The 18859-nt window shown below is 42.6% G+C and overlaps 1 protein-coding gene across 1 annotated transcript in view; it reads right to left on the bottom strand.

Moving 5' to 3' along the window:
• The window catches only part of LOC140202074 (scavenger receptor cysteine-rich domain-containing protein DMBT1-like), an 88396-nt gene that overhangs the window by 18849 nt on the left and 50688 nt on the right, over positions 1 to 18859 (bottom strand). The window contains exons 5-7 of the mRNA XM_072266934.1: positions 6288 to 6602; positions 4685 to 4978; positions 4138 to 4282 (exon numbers count right to left, since the gene is read on the bottom strand). Coding sequence (XP_072123035.1) covers positions 4138 to 4282; positions 4685 to 4978; positions 6288 to 6602 — 754 coding nt within the window. The remainder of the gene's footprint in view (positions 1 to 4137; positions 4283 to 4684; positions 4979 to 6287; positions 6603 to 18859) is intronic.

Raw genomic sequence — 18859 nt, 5'->3', positions numbered from 1 at the left:
TCATTTCCCAAAACTAGATCAGATACAGCATCTCCTCTAGTTGGAGTATCTACATATTTTGTCGGGAACACTTCCTGAATACACTTAACAAACTTCACCCGATCTAAACCCCCTGCTTTAAAGAGATGCCAGTCAATATTAGCAAACTTCAAGTCACCTATCACAACAACCCTATTATTATTACACCATTCCAGAAATGACCATCATATCTGCTCTTCGATGTCTTTGTTACTATTGGGGTGGTCTATAAAGAAACACCCAGTGGTGTCTTTACCCCTACCTGTTACTGTCTTCCACCAATAATGACTCAGTAGGCAATTCCTCCATGACTTCCTCCTTTTCTGTAGCCATGATACTATCCTTGATTAGTCGTGACACACCACTGCCTCTTTTGCCTCCCTCCCTGTCATTTTTCCAAACATCTGAAGCTCAGCACACTCGGTAGCCATTCCTGCCACTGAGACACCCATATCGCTGTAATAGTTCCACGTATTCACGTATTGATCCATTTTCTAAACTGGTCCGCCTTGCGTATTATACACCTTGCATTAAGATCGACTCAACTCAAACTACCTGGATGAGTGCTTCTTTGTCCATCAACTACCTGTCCTTCCTCATTACTTGTGCACCATCCACCTCAACCTCTGCCTCTGCACTGCGGTTCCCGCCCCCCCCCCACCCTGCAAACCTAGTTCAAACCCTCTCCAGTAGTATTAGCAAATCTGCCTCCCAGAGTTTTGGTTCCCCTCAAGTTCAGGTGCAATCCTCTCCACTTGTACACATCGTCCCTCGCCCGGAATAGATTCTAATAATCAAAGAAATTGAAACCCTGACCCCTGCACCATCTCCTCAGCCACTCATTCATCTGCGCTATCTTCCTGTGCTGGCTGACCTTCAATAGCTCGTGGAACTGGGATTAATCCGGAGATTACCACTTTCGAGGTCCTGCTCATCATCCTCCTTCCTCATTCCCTAAACGTACTGAACAGGACCTCTACCCCTCCCCTGCCTGAGTTTCAGATTGTGCGGAGGCATGTAATTCAGATGAAGACGATGAGGATGTATGAAACTCAGGCTGGTTTATCCAAAAATAATCTGTAATCCATATTGCAGGAAGCCTCCAAGGATATTATTCTGTATTAAAATTTCGTAACTGCCTGTGGTTGGATGAATCGGGGAACGGTATTCTCGATACAGGTTTTGATAATAAATCTATTTTCAAACTTTATAAGCCCATAAGACCATAAGATATAGGAGCAGAAATAGGTCATTCGGCCCATCGACTCTGCTACCCCATTCCATCATGTGCTGATCCAATTCTTCCAGACATCCGCACTAATGTACCTTCACCCCTTACTCTTTGATGCCCTGGCTAATCCGTAACCAATCTAGCTCTTCCTTATATACACCCAATGATCTCCACGGCTGCTCGTGGGAATATATTCCACAGATGTACCACCCTCTGAAGTAATTTTCCGCATCGAAAAGGCCGTCCTTTAATCCTGAATTTGTGCTCTCATGTCCTAGAATCCCCTACCGTGGGAAATAACTTTGCCATATAAAATAACTTTTATCCGACTTCAATGTAACATCACAACTGCTGTGCTTAATTCTTTGATTTATGAACCCAAAGTGCCCAAATCTCACTTTATGACCCTAAATAACTGTGACACCACTTTCAAGGAATTACATATCTGTATTCCCAGATCACTCGTTCTACAGCACACCGCATTACCTGCCGCTCACTATGTTAGTCCTTCCCTGGTTTTCTTCCAAAAGTGCAACACTTCAAACTATCCTGCAGCAAATTTCATGACATTGTCAGCCCATTTTTTTTCTCAGCTGCTCTATATTTCTCTGCAAGATTTGATAGCCTCCAACGCTGTCCACTGATCCTCAATCTGGAAATTTGTAGATCCAGTTACTACATTATCCTGCAGGTCATTGATTTATATACATAGAACATACATATACAACAAATAACAATGCATTAAGTAATGATTTCTGCGGCTCAACACTAACCACGGGCCTTCAGTTGGAGTGGCAACTGTTACTTTCTGGCTTTTCTCGCGAATCCAATGTCACATCCAAATTACTTCCTCACCCCAAATGTCAAGAGATTCAACTATCTTGATGAGCTCCCATGCGAACTTTATCAATCGCCTTGCTAAAGTCCATCTAGCATACATTCACTATCTGCCATTCATCAACGTTCTGGTCACCTCTAGGGAAAAAAAAACTCTGTAAGTTTGTGTAGACAAAACCTGCCCCATAGAAAGAGCTGTCCACTACTCAACCAGGCCCGTCCTTCATGGTTAAATTTGGAGGAGAACTCCGGAAAGGGGATTTCTTTAGCTTCTTTACTGGGAGCTCCTCTTCCCTGTTTATTTTCTAAGATTGGTAGACAAGATCTTAGTCCCATTGTTAGACATACATTAAAAATTTTGTTTCAGTTTCGCAGATTTTTTATCTTAAGAAACTTTGTTCTTTCTAGTAATATCCATTTTAACTATTTTTTTAAACCATCAATTTTAGATAAGGCCTTTTTACCATGGGAAACTAAGAGGAAAGAAAACTTTTCTCGATTTGTTTTTAGAAGATTGTTTAATGTCTTTTTCCCAGCAAGTGGACAAATATGATTTAGTTAAAGCACAATTTCTTAGACATTTACAAGTCAGGAGTTTTTTTTTTTCTTTTAAGCGATTTGTTACTGAATTACCCAGTTGCTCATTTACCAACTATGATAGATGCTATCTTTCAGTTTAAACCATTTAAAAAGGATTGATAGCCACTTTATATAAACGACTATTGAATTTACGAATGATGTCTAATGATAAAGTTAAACGTGCTTGGGAATTGGAACTTCAAGAGTCACTTTCAAATAATCAGTGGAATAAAATTTGTCATTTAGTTAATAATTCATTTATCTGTGCTCGTCCCTCCTTGATTGAGTATACGTCCAAAGATAAACTAGCGCATATTGTTTCTAATGTAAATCCTACATGTGACAGATGCAACAATGAGGTGGCTACCTTAACTCATATGCTTTGGTCCTGCATAAAGTTAAATAGTTTTTGGAGAGATGTTTTTAGAACGTTATCAAAAGTCATAGGTTTGGACGTACAACCTAATTAATTTATGGCAATCTTTGGGATTATTCCAACATAATCTGGAAAAGTTCCTGCTTCCGCTCAACGCATGATAGCTTTCTCAACATTATTGCCTAGGAAAGCTATTCTATTGTACTGGAAGGATCCCAATCCACCGACTAATTTTTCGCTTTTTGGCTCTCCTCCATAATGCCTTGTTTAAGTTTGGAGAAAACATGGAGTCGGACGCTTGATACAACTTTTAAATTTGAACAAAAGTGGCGACCTTTTATTCAATATTTTCATACGATCTAATTCTTCTTACTTTTTCAGTTATTTTCTTTTTCTTCTCCGCGAAGTTTTAGATTTGACCAGAAGAATTTGTTCCCTTTTTTTTAATTGTATCCTCAATACGGACTGACCAGTCCCACGACCACTACCCCGCCCCCCCACACACACACACTTCTTTTGTTTCAGGTTTAGTTTAGTGTTTTTTTAATCAATAACTAGAAACCTTGAGTATGTTTTTTAGCTATGAACTGTTAAGAGGAGAAGTGGTTCTTTTCATTCTTTATATTAGCTTAATAATATATATGATTTTGACAGTGTATATCCCTTTCTTTGTTTCTACTATTATTGAAATATGTATTTGAGATCACCTCTCCTCTGGTTTGTATTTATCCTTATTCTTATAAATCAATTAAAAAAATTGAAAAATAAATTCCCCTTGCATCAGTCTGAAATCTGTCTGACTCCCTAGTTTTGACAACTCAGCAGAGATTTACCGTGCTTCAGTACTTTTAAAAAATGTCACATTTTGACATATTCCAGCGAACTCCAGCATGTATTCTCCTGACTCTGATATTTCAGCTGTCATAACAGTGAATAATCAACAGTTCTCTGAGACTCACAATCTCTTCCCGTTCCAATCACCACTTTGCAAACTCGCATATCTGAAGTCCTACTGTGTTCGCTAAAATGCTTGATTTCCGCTTTCAATTTCAACGTGCATATCCTGTCATTTCGACATTGTGTAGTAAGACTTTACTTGAAAGCTCTGCGAGAGTTAATATAAATCTCGTAGCGATGATTGATTACACCTAAGGTAGGAGGTAAATCAAATCGCTCATTCTGTCGCACTGCTGCCGCACAACCCAATGGTGAATGAAAGAGCGCTATCGTGTACGCAGCATCTGAAGCGGTTGCATCACAGATCCAGTGAAGCAGATTCAATGCCAGGTTGTGCGAATTTTACATATTTTGCCCCTAAAGATGTGACTTTCATCTGTACTTAGGTTTTGATTCACCTCCCAAAGTTGTGCATTGTAAATTCCCTCTGATATCCAAATAAATTTTAGAGTCTGCGAAGCAGTAGGGTGACGAATTTTTGTAGCAGGTTGAAGTGTGTGGTATAAGATCGAAATCCTACAAAAGGTGAGTTGATTGTCAGTGCCCTCATGACCAGCTAGCCCAATAAATATCTAGATGACTCAATGGCTCTGCATATCTCAACTTATTATTAATGGCGACACCAGTTTAGAAATTTCCATTGCACACCTTTTAACGATATTCACCTGAACACAGGACACCAATACCCGTGATGTCAGAGGAAGACCGCTTCCACATGGAGCTCTTGCAGTTTCGGAGGTGCGACTCGTCTCCTTCACATTGAAGTTCGATCAACAACACGGGCCGTTTATTCTCTCTGTACTTTGAGCAGTTATAGGCAGCTATCGCCGAGCCGCAACGCAGTTGTCTGCAGACAACTCTTGCTTCATTGATGGTCCAAAATTTGTCTTGCACTCTACGCCAAGTACCTTTATCATACATCTCCACTCGGCCATCGCAGCGGCTGCCCCCATCGTTCAGTCTCAAGGACCAACTTTCATCTACGATATCGAAAAAATGGGGTAAAAAGATATTATTTCAAGCTATTCTGCACATTACCAACTATTACCTGTAAAGTATGTTTTACACATGAATATTCCACATGTCACTTCGAATGCGAGCAGCATCAATAAAGTTCATCAGTCAATAATAAATCTATAAGAATAACTTCTGTAGTTTATCGCAGGAAATTGGACTGAAAACGTGTGAAAGACTAGTTAAACTTTGAATGTACTGATAAATGCTGAATGCACTCCGTATTCTAATACCTGACCGACAATTCTCCGTTGACGCGAGCGGGGTCTTTCGCAAGTTTCTTCACTTTGTTACCTGACAGCAAAGCCAAGTACCGCAGACGGGATTTGAGGGATTTGCTGCTTCTCCCTGCTTTCGGTTTGGGTGGTTTGGGGTGTTACAGAAGAAAAAAAAGATCACACCGAGAAATAAATATGCCACGGAGTTTCTCTTTGAAGCGAAGTAGAATAAGGTGTTAATCGATAGAGGTGTACAGGATAGTAATGGCATTTTATAAAGTCGATACATAGGGACTTCCCACAAGGGAAAAATGGCAAGTACAAGCAAGTTTAATTTTAAAGTGGTTTGAATAACGCATCGCTGGGGTTTCAGAGTTAAATCCTTCACGCAGAGGTTGGCGTGTGCTTGGATCGTCCTGTTAGTGGTGTTGATAGAGGCCGATATATTAGGGACGTTTAAGAAACCCTTAAATAGGCACATGGACGACAGAAACAAAACGGACGTTTGTGCAGCAAGGAAAGATTAGACTGATTTTAGAATAGGTTAAAAAGGTCGGGGAAATATTGTGGGAAGGGAGAGTGCCGGGCCGCAGTGTTCGATGTTTTAGGTAACAATATCAGATTTTCTTCTTACTCAGCCAGCTTAAATGCGGCCCTTCCTTTCATATTGCCTCCTATCAGATCTTCAATAAAATCTATGACTTCAGTAGTATCTACGCAAATATTACATTTCTGTATGTGGGGATATCTACATCGTGCCAAAGCTACTATCCTGCTATATCAATTGTCATCACCCTTCTTCCTTTTATGCAATTATTCTCTAAACATCAGAACACGTTTTCTCTGTACTCAAGTATGGTATATTTGTGAGATAACGGAAATGGCCTGCTGGACTATCGATGGAAAACAAAGGCACGCCAACCATCTGCTTCAAATCACAATTCAACATAATCGCCACTAAAAGGCAGAGACATTCAATTGATTAAAAGGTTACTGTTTTGAATATATCTTCGACCAAAAGGCATTTTATTTCAGTCATATATTTTCTGTGACTCACTGGTGCAGATGACACTGGCGTCATTCGCATGTGAACAGCTAATCTGACCCCAAGTTGAGACTGGACAATCAGCTAATCGTGACTCGTTTCCCAGACAGCGGTAGTTATCCTTCCACAACGGACCTTTGCCTTCGCCAAAATAAGCATCTTTGCGATTTGGTTTTACTGCACCGCACTGTAACTGTTCGCAGACCACGCTTGCATCTTCCAGGCTGAAGTATTCATCACAAAGTGTTCCCCACTGTCCTCCATGCAGGACTTCCACACGGCCAGCGCATCTGTTCTCCCCGCCAACCAGTCGTAGTTCACCCATCCCTGTGGGGAAATATTTGAAGACAGTTAATTTCACCCAATAGCACAGCAGAGTACACTAATACAACGGAGAAGGTGCTTCCTGTTTCACCTTATTCATGAATGAACACCCTTCTAAACGTGGCTGTGCAGTATAAGTGAACGGACGTTCATGCAACCTTGTTTTTTCACCTCGTTAGCTCTGGATCATTTATTTCCAATAATTGAACATTGATTGTTCTGAAAATCTGCCGGTGTTCTGGCTGGAATGTGTTCCTTTTGAACGCCTTAACACATAACGACCATTGCTGCGAACATTAGGTTATGTCCGTGACAAGAACGGGTCCTTACATGTATTTTATGTCGCACATTCCTTTAATTGATGGTCCCTAATTTTACGATCCTCGATATGTATGTACGAAGGGTGATTGATAAGTCTGTAGTCTTAGGTAGAAGGAGTCAATTTTGGAAAACCTAGCACGTTTATTGTTCAACATATTCCCCTCCTACATTTCCACACTTAGTCCAGCTGTCGTGGACATACGAATCCCTTCTTTGTTGAAGTCGGCGTCTTTGACCATCAAGAGTGATCGACATCAGGAGATGAGTTCTCGTTACATGTTCGTGCAAGTCAACTCTTTGAGTGATTAGGCAGAAAGTTTGAAGTTAAGAACTCATCTCCTTCTACCTTAGGGCAAGACCTTATCAATCACCCCTGCTGTAGACCACCTCTGGAGTTCCTAGACGCCGACTTCTACAAAGAGGGGATCAGTATGCTCCACGACCAGTGAACTAAGCGTGTAAATGTATGAGGGGACTATGTTGAAAAATAAAGATGCTATGTTTACTAAAATTGACTCCTTCTACCTCAGGCTACGAACTTATCAATCAACCCTCGTATATACTTTTCTATTGAACGTAGTTTGTGGATTCTGACTTAAAACTGGACCAGGCTGGGATATGTACTAAGGTGTGATTTTATTTTTAAATTTGCATATTAAATCAAGATTTTGATGTTTGACATTTGCCACTTGATTGTGCCAGTATAAGTAAACAGTTTGTGTTATACAGCTACATGATCCTGTTATATGTTGCATTATGTCTGTGTTTTCTCTGTATTTTCTACATTTGCCATCTTGTAACTGTTGGTCTATTATTATATATCTTTGATTTTTTTTTTTTTTTTTTTTTTTGTTAAGCTCCGGATCCTGTCTTGCCACAAGAAACCCTTCTGTTTCTGGGAAGAGGTCTCAAACTCTGAGCCAGGTGTTCGACGTCTAATTTGGTCAGTTCGTGCGGATGTCTTCTATCGATTTCTTCCTAATGCTGTCCCATTGGCTATCGTTTTCTTAAATAGTTGTAATGTCTCTATTTTTCTGGCTATGGTCTTATTTATCAGCGCTGGACTGTGGGGCTGGAGGTCACGAGGTCGAATCCAGCCAGCTCCCCTGCACGCTTTTCTTCAGTGCTGCGTTAAGATCTCTTTGAAGAAAAAAAAAAAACAACTCACCCAGCAGAAGGCAATGGCAAACCACTGCTGTAAAATGTCTCGTACGCGATTTCCCACTACGTCAGAGCAGCGTGGGAGGAAGTCGTCCGCTAACGGGAGATATGCTGGATGCGACGTACCTTTCCTTACCTATGGTCTTAATAACGTGTAGTAGTGTATACTTCTTATCAGAATGGAATATGCTTGCATGGAGTACTGATTACCGTTTTCGTTGATGAAATTATATCCCCGAAGTTTCATCTGGCTATTTTGTAGCTTTGAAATGTCTGTTTTTCTGCTTTCCCCTTCTGCCACAGGTAGATATAATCTAAGATCATTCGGATGAACATGAATTTGTCATCTCAGTTATTACTTTCTTTGTAAATATTCCAGATCGGTGTTGGAAAAAAAATCACGCAAAAATAAATACATTAATATTGGTATTGCGAAAGTGTTTATTGTCGTTGTTATAATTTTTCTCTTAATCTCAATTTGGCAGATTTTCTGACGCCTTGAAGTAAATTCTGTATTATTATTTTGCCTTTACCATATTATGATCTATTTTCTTTCCTTGTTGATATCCCAGATACTTACATGTTTCATAATCACCCATCAGTTGTATCGTGTTGTGTTGTTCTGCTTTGTATTCCATAAACTCCAGTGCACATTTCTTTATGTTAAATATTTATTCAGTCCAAAGTTCATCGTTTATATCTTTACAAAATACATCTACGATTTCAGTTAGTAGCTTTAGCTTAACTGATGAAAGAATTTCTAATTTCATCCATGTATAAAAAGTGTGTTAAGGTAAAGCTTGTTTCATTTTTTCTGTTTTGATAACAAATTTTCGGCCCATTCAATAAATTAGAGACAGTTTGCAGCGAGACAGAACCTTTGTGGACTTCAAGAGTTGCCTTGGAAAATGCCACGGTTTATTTTGTTAACGTAGTAGTAGCAGGGGTAGATTTTTTTTTACCATTAACGGCAGCATAAGTAGAAAATTCATATATATTAATTGTGATATATGTGTAGTTCGGTAACAAATCCACTTTAAATTTGAAATTTAATGTTCATGTATATTCTATCAATCCCGTGCTTTGGTTCCCTCTTTGAAGCAAAGATTGTTGACGGTGTCTGTGAAGTTCCTTCTCAGGAATGACTATGCGAATCTCAGAGTGAATCGGATATTCCGCGTTCTGTTTCTTTGTGGGAAATCTGCATGATGCACATTGCTCTAATATGATCGTGAGTTTCGTTCGTTCTGAAATGTTATCAAGCCCTTCTGTGGGCCGTTACGAATATCCCTAGTATTTTGTTCACGGTATTCTCCACAACCCTCTTCCCCAGTCGTAGATATATGCACAAAGATTTTAATCTCTTTATCTGTCAAAGAGATAAATTGTACCAGAAAGGCGAAAATCAGAAAGAGCGAAGAAGGCAGGACTGAATGCGCTGTATTTAAATACATGAAGTATTCGAAATTGGGTGGGTGAATTTGTGGCACAATTAGTGATTTATTAGTGTTGCGTTGCTGGCATTACTGAGCCGTAGCTGAAAGAAGGTGATAGTTGGAAGCAAAATATCAAACAATATACTTTATATCGAAAATACGGGCAGGAATGCATAAGCAGTGTCGGAAAGAGATGCAATTACAACATCAAAATGATGTGCCATAGGGTCAGAGAATGTTAAATCTTTGTGAGCGTCGTTCGGAAATGGAGAAGGTAAAAGAAAAACATTATGGGAATCATATATTAGTTGCCAAGATACGGGGTTGAGATTGCAAAGGGAGCAGGAAAGGGCATGCAATATGTGCAATGTTGCAATTGTAATGGTGAAATCCAATATGAAATGGTATTGGGAAAATTATCTTGGTGTCAGATCACAAGAAAGGGAATTTGTTAAATGCCTAAGAGGTGGCTTTTTTAGATCAGACTGTGTTTGAGCCTCCTCATTGAAAAACAATCTTAGAAAGGGTGTCATGCAATAATCTAGATTTTGTTGGGGAACTTCAGGTAAAGAAATCATTAGGACGCAATGGTCATAATATGATTGAATTCATACACCAATTTGAGTATGAGAAGCTCACACGTTTTAGTATCGCAATGAAATAAAGGAAATTAGAGAAACATGAGAAAGGAGCTTACCCAGATGGATTGGAGAAAATTACTGTCGGGAATGATGGCAGAGTTGAAATGGCTGAAATTTCTGAGAATAGTCCACAAGTTGCAGGGTGGATATGGCCTGCAGAGGAAGAAGTTCTCAAATGGCAGTGGTATGAAACCGTGGCTGACTAGAGGAGTTAAGGACTGCACAAAAAAAAAACAAGGAAAGGGTAATTTAATGTAGCAAAAGTGAGTGGGAAGTTGGATGCTTGGGAAGTTTTTAAAATCCAACAAAGGCAACGAAAAAGCCATAAGAAGGGAAAATCTGAAATAGGAGGGCAAACTGGACAATAGTATAAAATAGGAAGCTTTTTTTCAGTTATATGCACAGCAAAAGGGAGATAAGAGTTGATAGTGGAACACTGAACACTGGAAAGTTATGCTGATGAGGTAGTAATGGGGGCAAAGAAACTATGTTGTTAACAATTTCTTTGCATCAGGTTTCGCTGTGGAAGATCTTAACAGCGCGACAGTGGTCCGTGAATGACAGGGAGCAGGAATGAGTACATTTTTCTTAAAAGGAAAAATAAGCTAGGCAAACTGAAACATCTTAAGGTAGATACGTCAGTTGCACCAGATGCACTACATCTCAAAGTTTTGTAAGAGCTTTTTCCGGAGCAACTGAACTCATAAGTGCGTATCGCGGCTCTGTTTTATATCCACAATTCACTCCCTTCCTACCAACATCTATGACACTTCAAACATTCCGGATCCTTTCAAGTTCCCTGTCCCGCACTGGGGATGTCCAGTAACTCCATCCTCTTTCAGGAAGGCATAAAAGTTCTTCATTTCTTTCTGGACACCAAACCCAAACAGTTCCACTCCCCCACCACTCTCCTCCATCTAGTGGAACATGTGTTCACAGTTAATAATTGCTTCTTTGCTTCCTCATACTTCCTTCAAAGAAAGAGTGTAGCTATGGGCCATCGCATGGGTTCCAGCTGTGCCTGCATTATTGTCGGATACATTGAAAAATCTAAGCCTCCACGTGGGTCCTTAGCCCATTTTTTCTACGCAAAATCGATGACTGCATTGGTGCTGCTCCCTTCACAAATGCGGAGCTCGTCAACTTCATAAACTATGCCTCGCACTTCCACCCTGCCCCCAAAATGACCTGGACCATTTCCAAAAATTTCCTGCCCTGTTTCAAACTCAGTGTATCTCTGGAAACTGCGAATCTACTGATGTCTATTATAAACACATGGTCATTCATAGCTACCTGGGCAATACCTCTTCCAAACCTGTTACTTGTCAAACAAAATACCCCCTTCTCTCAATTCCTCCAAATCCGCCGCATCTACTCTCAGGGTTAGGCTTTCCATTCTGGAATGAAGGAGATGTCTTCCTTTTCCAAAGAAAGGTGCTACCCTTTCTCTGCCATCAAAACTGCCCTCAACTGCATCTCTTCCATTTCACTCAACTATGCTCATACTCCATCCTTCGGCCACCTGTCCAGGGATAGGGTTCTCTTGTCCTCATCAAGGAGCCCAACAATCTCGGAATCGGCACTTAGTTCTCTGGAACTTCCGCCAGCTTTGACACAGAGAGGATGTGTCAAAGTTGTTTCCCATGCTGTGGGAGTCTAGTACGAGAGGGCATGACTTAAGGATTGAAGGGCGCCCATTCAGAACAGAGATGCGAAGATTTTTGTTTTTAGCCAAAGGGTGGTGAATCTATGGAATTTGTTGTCACGGGCCACAGTGGAGGCCAAGTCATGGGGTGTATTTAAAGCAGAGACTGATAGGTATCGGAGTAGCCAGGGCATGGAAGGTTATGGTAAGAAGGCGGGGGAGTGGGACAAAGTGGGATAATGGATCAACTCATGATAAAATGAGTAGCCCCACATCCAGGTCGTTAATAAAAATCATGAAAAGTAGAGGTCCCAGAACAGATCCTTGTGGGTTACCACTAGTCACAATCCTCCAATCTGAATGTACTCCCACCACCAAGACCCTCTGCGTTCTGCAAGCAAGCCAATTCCGAATCCACCTGGCCAAACTTCCCTGGATCCCATGCCTTCTGACTTTCTGAATAAGCCTACCATGTGGAACCTTGTCAAATGCCTTACTAAAATCCATATAATCACATCCACTATCCTACCCTCATCTATATGCCTGGTCGCCAACTCAAAGAACTCTATCAGGCTTGTTTGACACGATCTGTCTTTCACAAAGTCATGCTGTCTGTCCCTGATCAGACCATGATTATAAGAATGCCCATAGACCCTATCTCTAAGAATCTTTTCCAACAGCTTTCCTACCGCAGATGTAAGGCTCACTGTTCTATAATTACCCGGACTATCCCGAGTACCTTTTTTGAGCCAGGGGACTGTCATGGTTCGGATCGGACCCCAGAACCAGGCAAGGACATGACATGGGCTAGGGAGAGGAGGAACATGGGAACACAGAGCCTCGGTCTCGGGAGCGCAGGTACATGGAACCATGGACACATACACAGAACACAAAGCCGGGACCCCTCCTTGGGTTCAGGACATAGGGTCAGGACTCACACATAGAATAGAGAGCCGGGACTCCTCCTTGGGTACAGGCCATAGGGCCAGGACTCACACACAGAACAGAGAGCCAGAACCCCTCCTTGGGTACAGGACGTAGGGCTGGGACTCATGACCCCCGCGGGGAAACGGCAAGACGGCCTGACTTACCCCACGGAGGCGAGGACAAGACAAGACCCCCCGCGGAGCAATGGCAAGTCGGCCTGACTTACCCAACGGAGGCGAGGACAAGACAAGACAAGAACAACACAAATGGACACCAGACAGTACCTATTTATCGGGGTCCCTTTGAATTTAGTTTGTTTACATTACGATCCAGACTGTTGACTCCCTGTTTCCCTTTGGTTCCCTGCTTTCCCGTGTCCCTCGGCTTTGGTGATTGGAGGCAATTTACTCTCGACTGAACCGGGAGTTTACACCCTCCGCTTCAGCTGTTCAGCGTGAGAGCGTCTGCAAAGTCACCAAAGGTACGGCGTGCCAGTGTCATTTGGCCGTAGCAAGCCTGGTCTCCGGCCAAAGTGAGAGCCAGTAATTCGCCTTTCCTAAACGCAGCAACCCTGTCAATTTACTTCGCCAAAGTGAGCCGCAAAGTTTCCTCACCGAGGTGGGTCTGTCAGTTAAACCACTGGAGGGAATCAAGAACCGCTGTCTACTGTTACCTGGCCGAGTCGAGAGCTCGCCACTACCCGGAGGCTCCAAGTCAAGTCCTGGACCTGGCGGCTTCCAAGTTCCGAGTCGAGTCCTGTGCCTAGCTGCTTCCAAGTTCTGAGTCTAGTCCTGTCCCTGGCGGCTTCCAAGTTCCGAATCGAGTCCTGGCCCCGGCGGCTTCCAAGTTCCGAGTCGAGTCCTGATCCTGGTGGTCTGTGATTCCTGTCCTATCCCCACTGTCTGAATCTCTTCACTGCCCCTCTTGCCTCTCGCCCTCATCTGCAGCCCTCGCCTGCACTTCGGTCTAGTTCTATCGCCGGAGTTAGATAGGTAATGTCTGGTGTTCTTTCGTGTTGGTCTTGTCTTGTCCTCGCCTCCGTGGGGTCAGTCAGGTCGTCTTGCCGTTGCTCCGCGGGGAGTCATGTCTTGCCTTGGTCTCGGCTCCGTGGGGAAAGTCAAGCTGTCTTGCCATTGCCCCGCGGGGGTCATGAGTCCCGGCCCTATGTCCTGTACCCAAGGAGGGGTTCCGGCTCTCTGTTCTGTGTGTGAGTCCTGGCCCTATGTCCTGTACCCAAGGAGGAGTCTCGGCTCTCTGTTCTGTGTGTGAGTCCCGGCCCTATGTCCTGTACCCAAGGATGGGTCCCGGCTCTCTATCCTATGTGTGAGTCCCGGCCCTATGTCCTGCTCCCAAGGAGGGGTCCCGGCTCTGTTCTCTGTGTGAGTTCTGGCCCTATGTCCTGAACCCAAGGAGGGGTCCCGGCTTTGTGTTCTGTGTATGTGCCCATAGTTCCATGTACCTGCTCTCCCGAGACCGAGGCTCTGTGTTCCCATGTTCCTCCTCTCCCTAGCCCATGTCATGTCCTTGCCTGGTTCTGGGGTCCGAGCCAGAGGCAAGACCCAGGTACTGGGGCCTTGCCCAGTCTCTTTCTCGGAGTCCATACCCTAGCCTCTTTATGTCTCCTCTATTTCTGGGATCCAATTCCGAGTCCTAGCCCAGACCCCTAGTCCCAGCCTAGTAGTAGTCGTAAGTCTTTGTCCAATTCGGTACTCCTGCTCCTGCCTAGCTCTCCTGGTGTCGAACAATAAACTAGAACTAAGTAACCTCACTAGATGTGTCTTGCATTTGCGTCCATCCTTGCTCCCAATGCTCCCATTGTGACAGGGACAACATTCGCCTTTCTCTAATCCTCCGGTACCATTCCCGAGGACAACGAGGACATAGAGATCCTAGCCAGAGTCTCCGCAATGTCTTCCCTCGCCTCGTGGAGTGGCCTCAGGAAAATTCCGTCAGGCCCCGGGGTCTTATCCGTCCTAATGTGTTTTAACATCTCCAACACCTCCCCTCCCTTAATATCAACATGCTCCAGAAGATCAAAGTTCACTCATATTGTCTACACCATCATCAAGTGCCCTCTCATTGGTGAATACCGAAGAGAAGGTTTCATTGAGGACCTCACTCACTTCCACAGCCTTCAGGCACATCTTCCCACTTGTATCTCTAATCGGTCTTACCTTCACTCCTGTCATACATTTGTTCTTCACATAATTGAAGAATGCCTTGGGGTTTTCCTTTACCCTACTCGCCAATGCCTTCTCATGCCCCTTTCTTGCTCTTCTAAGCCCCTTCTTAAGCTCCTTCCTTGCTTCCTATATTCCTCAATAGACCCATCTGATCCTTGTTTCCTAAAGCTCATGTATGTTGCCTTCTTCCACCTGACTAGATTTTCCACCTCACTTGTCACAGATGTTTCCTTCACCCTACCGTTCTTTATCTTCATCACCGGGACAAATTTATCCCTAACATCCTGCAAGAGATCTCTAAACAATGACTACGTGTCCATAGTACCTTTCCTTACAAAAACATCATCCCAATTCATACCCGCAAGTTCTAGCCTTATAGCCTCATAATTTGCCTTTCCCCAATTAAAAATGTTCCTGTCCTCTCTGATTCTATCCTTTTCCATGATAATGCTAAAGGCCAGGGAGCAGTTGTCACTGTCCCCCAGATGCTCACCCACTGAGAGATCTGTGACCTGACCCGGTTCATTACCTGGTGCTAGATCTAATATGGCATTCCCCCTAGTCGGTCTGTTCACATACTGTGACAGGAATCCGTCCTGGACACACTTAACAAACTCTGCCCCATCTAAGCCCTTGGAACTAATCAGGTGCCAATCAATATTAGGGAAGTTAAAGTCACCCATGATAACAACCCTGTCATTTTTGCACCTTCCCAAAATCTGCCTCTCAATCTGCTCCTCTGTATCCCTGCTGCTACCAGGGGTCTATAGAATACTCCCAATAGAGTAACTGCTCCATTCCTGTTCCTGACTTCCACTCATATTGACTCAAAGGAGGATCCTGCTACATTACACACCCTTTCTATAACGTAATAGTATCACTGACCAGTAATGCCACCCCTCCTCCACTCCACCCTCCCCCACCGTATCGCTTTTATAGCACTGAAATCCAGGAATGTTGAGAATCCATTCCCACCCTAGTGCCAGCAAACTCTCTGTAATGGCCAGTACATCATAATTCCATGTATGTATCCAAGCCCTCAGTTCATCACCTTTGTTCCTGATGCTTCTTGCATTGAGGTACACACAGTTCAGCTCTTCTCCCTTACTACCTTTACACCGTTTATTCTGCTTCTCTTTCCTCAAAGCCTCTCTATATGTTAGATCAGGCTTTACTCCATGCACTTCTTTCACTGCTCTTTCGCTCCGGGTCCCATCCCCCTTGCAAATTAGTTTAAACACTCCCGAAACATGCTAGCAAACCTACCTGCTAGGATATTGCTCCCCCTCGAGTTCAGGTGCAACCCATCCAATCTGTACAGGTCCTCTTCCCGAGAAGAGATCTCACTGATCCAAAAATCTGAAACCCTGCTCCATGCATTAATTCCTCAGCCACAAGATATATTCCAAGCCCAAGATGGGAAACAGGTGCCTATGATTAACTCAACCAAAGCAAGGGACAGCTGGAAGACCCGGAGACCTGAGTACACGGACCGGACCGTGAACTGGAATGCGGACTTCACGGCCAGGAGCATGATAGTAGTGGTGCTCTCGCTGATATTAGTATCATTAGTACTTATTTCCTTGACTTATACTTGAGTCCTTTGTAATAAGGAGATATTGTTGGACACCTGGCGATCTTCTGCTTCCTCAGAAGAGACAAACGAAGGTACACACATATAACAACCATGTAACCATATAACAATTATAGCACGGAAACAAGCTATCTTGGAACTTCTAGTTGGTGCCGAACGCTTACTCTTACGTAGTCCCACTGAACCGCACTCAACCCATAACCCTTCATTCTTTTCCTATGCATATAGCTATCCAATTTTACTTTAAATGACAATATCAAACCTACCTCTACCATTTCTGCTGGAAGCTCGTTCCACGCAACTACCACTCTCTGAGTAAAGAAGTTCCTCCACATGTTACCCCTAAACTTTTGCCCCCTCTCAACTCATGTCCTCTTGTTTGAATCTCCCCTACTCTCAATGGAAAAACCCTATCCACGTCAAATCTATCTATAGCGTTCATAATTCTAAATACCTCTCTTAGGTACCCCCTCAAACTTCTACGCTCCAAAGAAAAGAGTCCCAACCTGTTCAACAGTTCTCTGTAACTTAGGTGCTGAAACCTAGGTAGCATTCTTGTAAATATTCTCTGTACTCTCTCTATTTTGTTGACATCTTCCGTATATTTCGGTGAACAGAATTATACACAATACTCCAAATTTGGCTTTACCACTGCCTTGTACAATTGTAATATTACATCCCAACTCCTATGAACAATTCTCTGATGTATAAAGGCCAACATACCAAAAGCTTTCTTCAACACCATGTTCTTCAACTATGCACCCTTATTCCTACATCCCTCTGTTCTACTACATACCTCAATGCCCTACCATTTATCATGCATATTCTATTTTGATTAGTCCTACCAAAATGTAGCACCTCACATGTATCAGTATTGAACTCCATCTGCCATATTTCAGCCCACTCTTCTAACTGGCTTAAATCTCTCTGCAAGCTTTGATAACCTACTTCATTATCCACAACGCCACCTATCTTAGTATCATCTACATACTTACTAATCTAATTTACCACCCCATCATCCAAATCATTAATGCATATGACAAACAACATTGGAACCAGCACAGATCCATGAGGCACACCACTAGTCACTGGCCTCCAATGTGACAAGCAGTTATCCACGACAAAAATAATACCTAACGATTGAACCTTCCTAACTAACCTTCCGTGTGGAAACTTGTCAAAGTCCTTACTGAAGTCCATATAGACAACATTCACCGCTGTACCCTCGTCAACTCTCCAAGTAACCTCTTCAAAAAACTCAATAAGATTTGTCAAACATGATCTTCCCCGCACAAATCCATGTTGACTGTTCCTAATCAGACCCTGTCTATCCAGATAATTATATATACCATCTCGAAGAATACTTTCTATCAATTTACCCACAAATGACGTCAAACTTACATGCCGATAATTGCTGGTTTACGCTTAGAAACTTTTTTAAACAATGGAACGAAATGAACAATACGCAAAAGCTCCGACACCATCCCGGTTTCTAATGACATTTGAAATATTTCTGTCAGACCCCCGGCTATTTCTACACTAACTCCTTCAAGGTCCTAGGGAATACCCTGTCATGACCCGGAGACTTATCCACTTCTATATTCCTTAAAAGCGCCAGTACTTCCTCTTCTTTAATCTTCCTAGTTTCCATAACCTCCCTACCTGCTTCCCTTACCTTACACAATCCAATATCCTTCTCCTTAGTGAGTACCAAAGAAAAGAATTTTTTTCAAAATCTCCCCAATCTCTTTTGGTTCCACACATAGCTGTCCACTTTGATTTTCTCAGGGACCAATTTTATCCCTCACTATCTTTTTGCTATTTATTGTAACTGTAGAAACCTTTGGATTTATTTTCACCTCACTTGCCAAAGCAACCTCGTATCTTCTTTTAGCTTTTCTAATTTCTTTCTTAAGGTTAATTTTACATTCTTCATATTCCTCGAGTACCTCATTTACTTCATGCTGCCTATGTTTATTGTAGATATCTCCCTTTATCCGAACTAACTGTCCAATATCCCTTGACAACCATGGCTCGCTCCAAATTTTAAGCTTTCCTTTCAACCTAAATCGAACATAAAGATTCTGTACCCTCAAAATTTCACCTTTAAACGACCTCCATTTTTCTATTACATCTTTCCCATAAAACAAATTATCCCAATCCACTCCTTCTAAATCATTTCGCATCTCCTCAGTGTTAGCCTTTCTACAACCAAAAATCTCAACCATGGGTCCAGACCAATCCATCTCCATAATTATATTGAAACTGCTGTCATTATGATCACTGGACCCGAAGTGCTCCCCAACACATACCTCCGTCACCTGACCTATCTCATTCCCTAACAGGAGATCC

This window comes from Mobula birostris, chromosome 8, assembly GCF_030028105.1.
Source record: "Mobula birostris isolate sMobBir1 chromosome 8, sMobBir1.hap1, whole genome shotgun sequence".
NCBI classification, from domain to species: Eukaryota; Metazoa; Chordata; class Chondrichthyes; order Myliobatiformes; family Myliobatidae; genus Mobula; species Mobula birostris.
The sequence above is the reverse complement of the archived record's forward strand: the minus strand, read 5'-3'. Positions and strand labels throughout refer to the sequence as shown.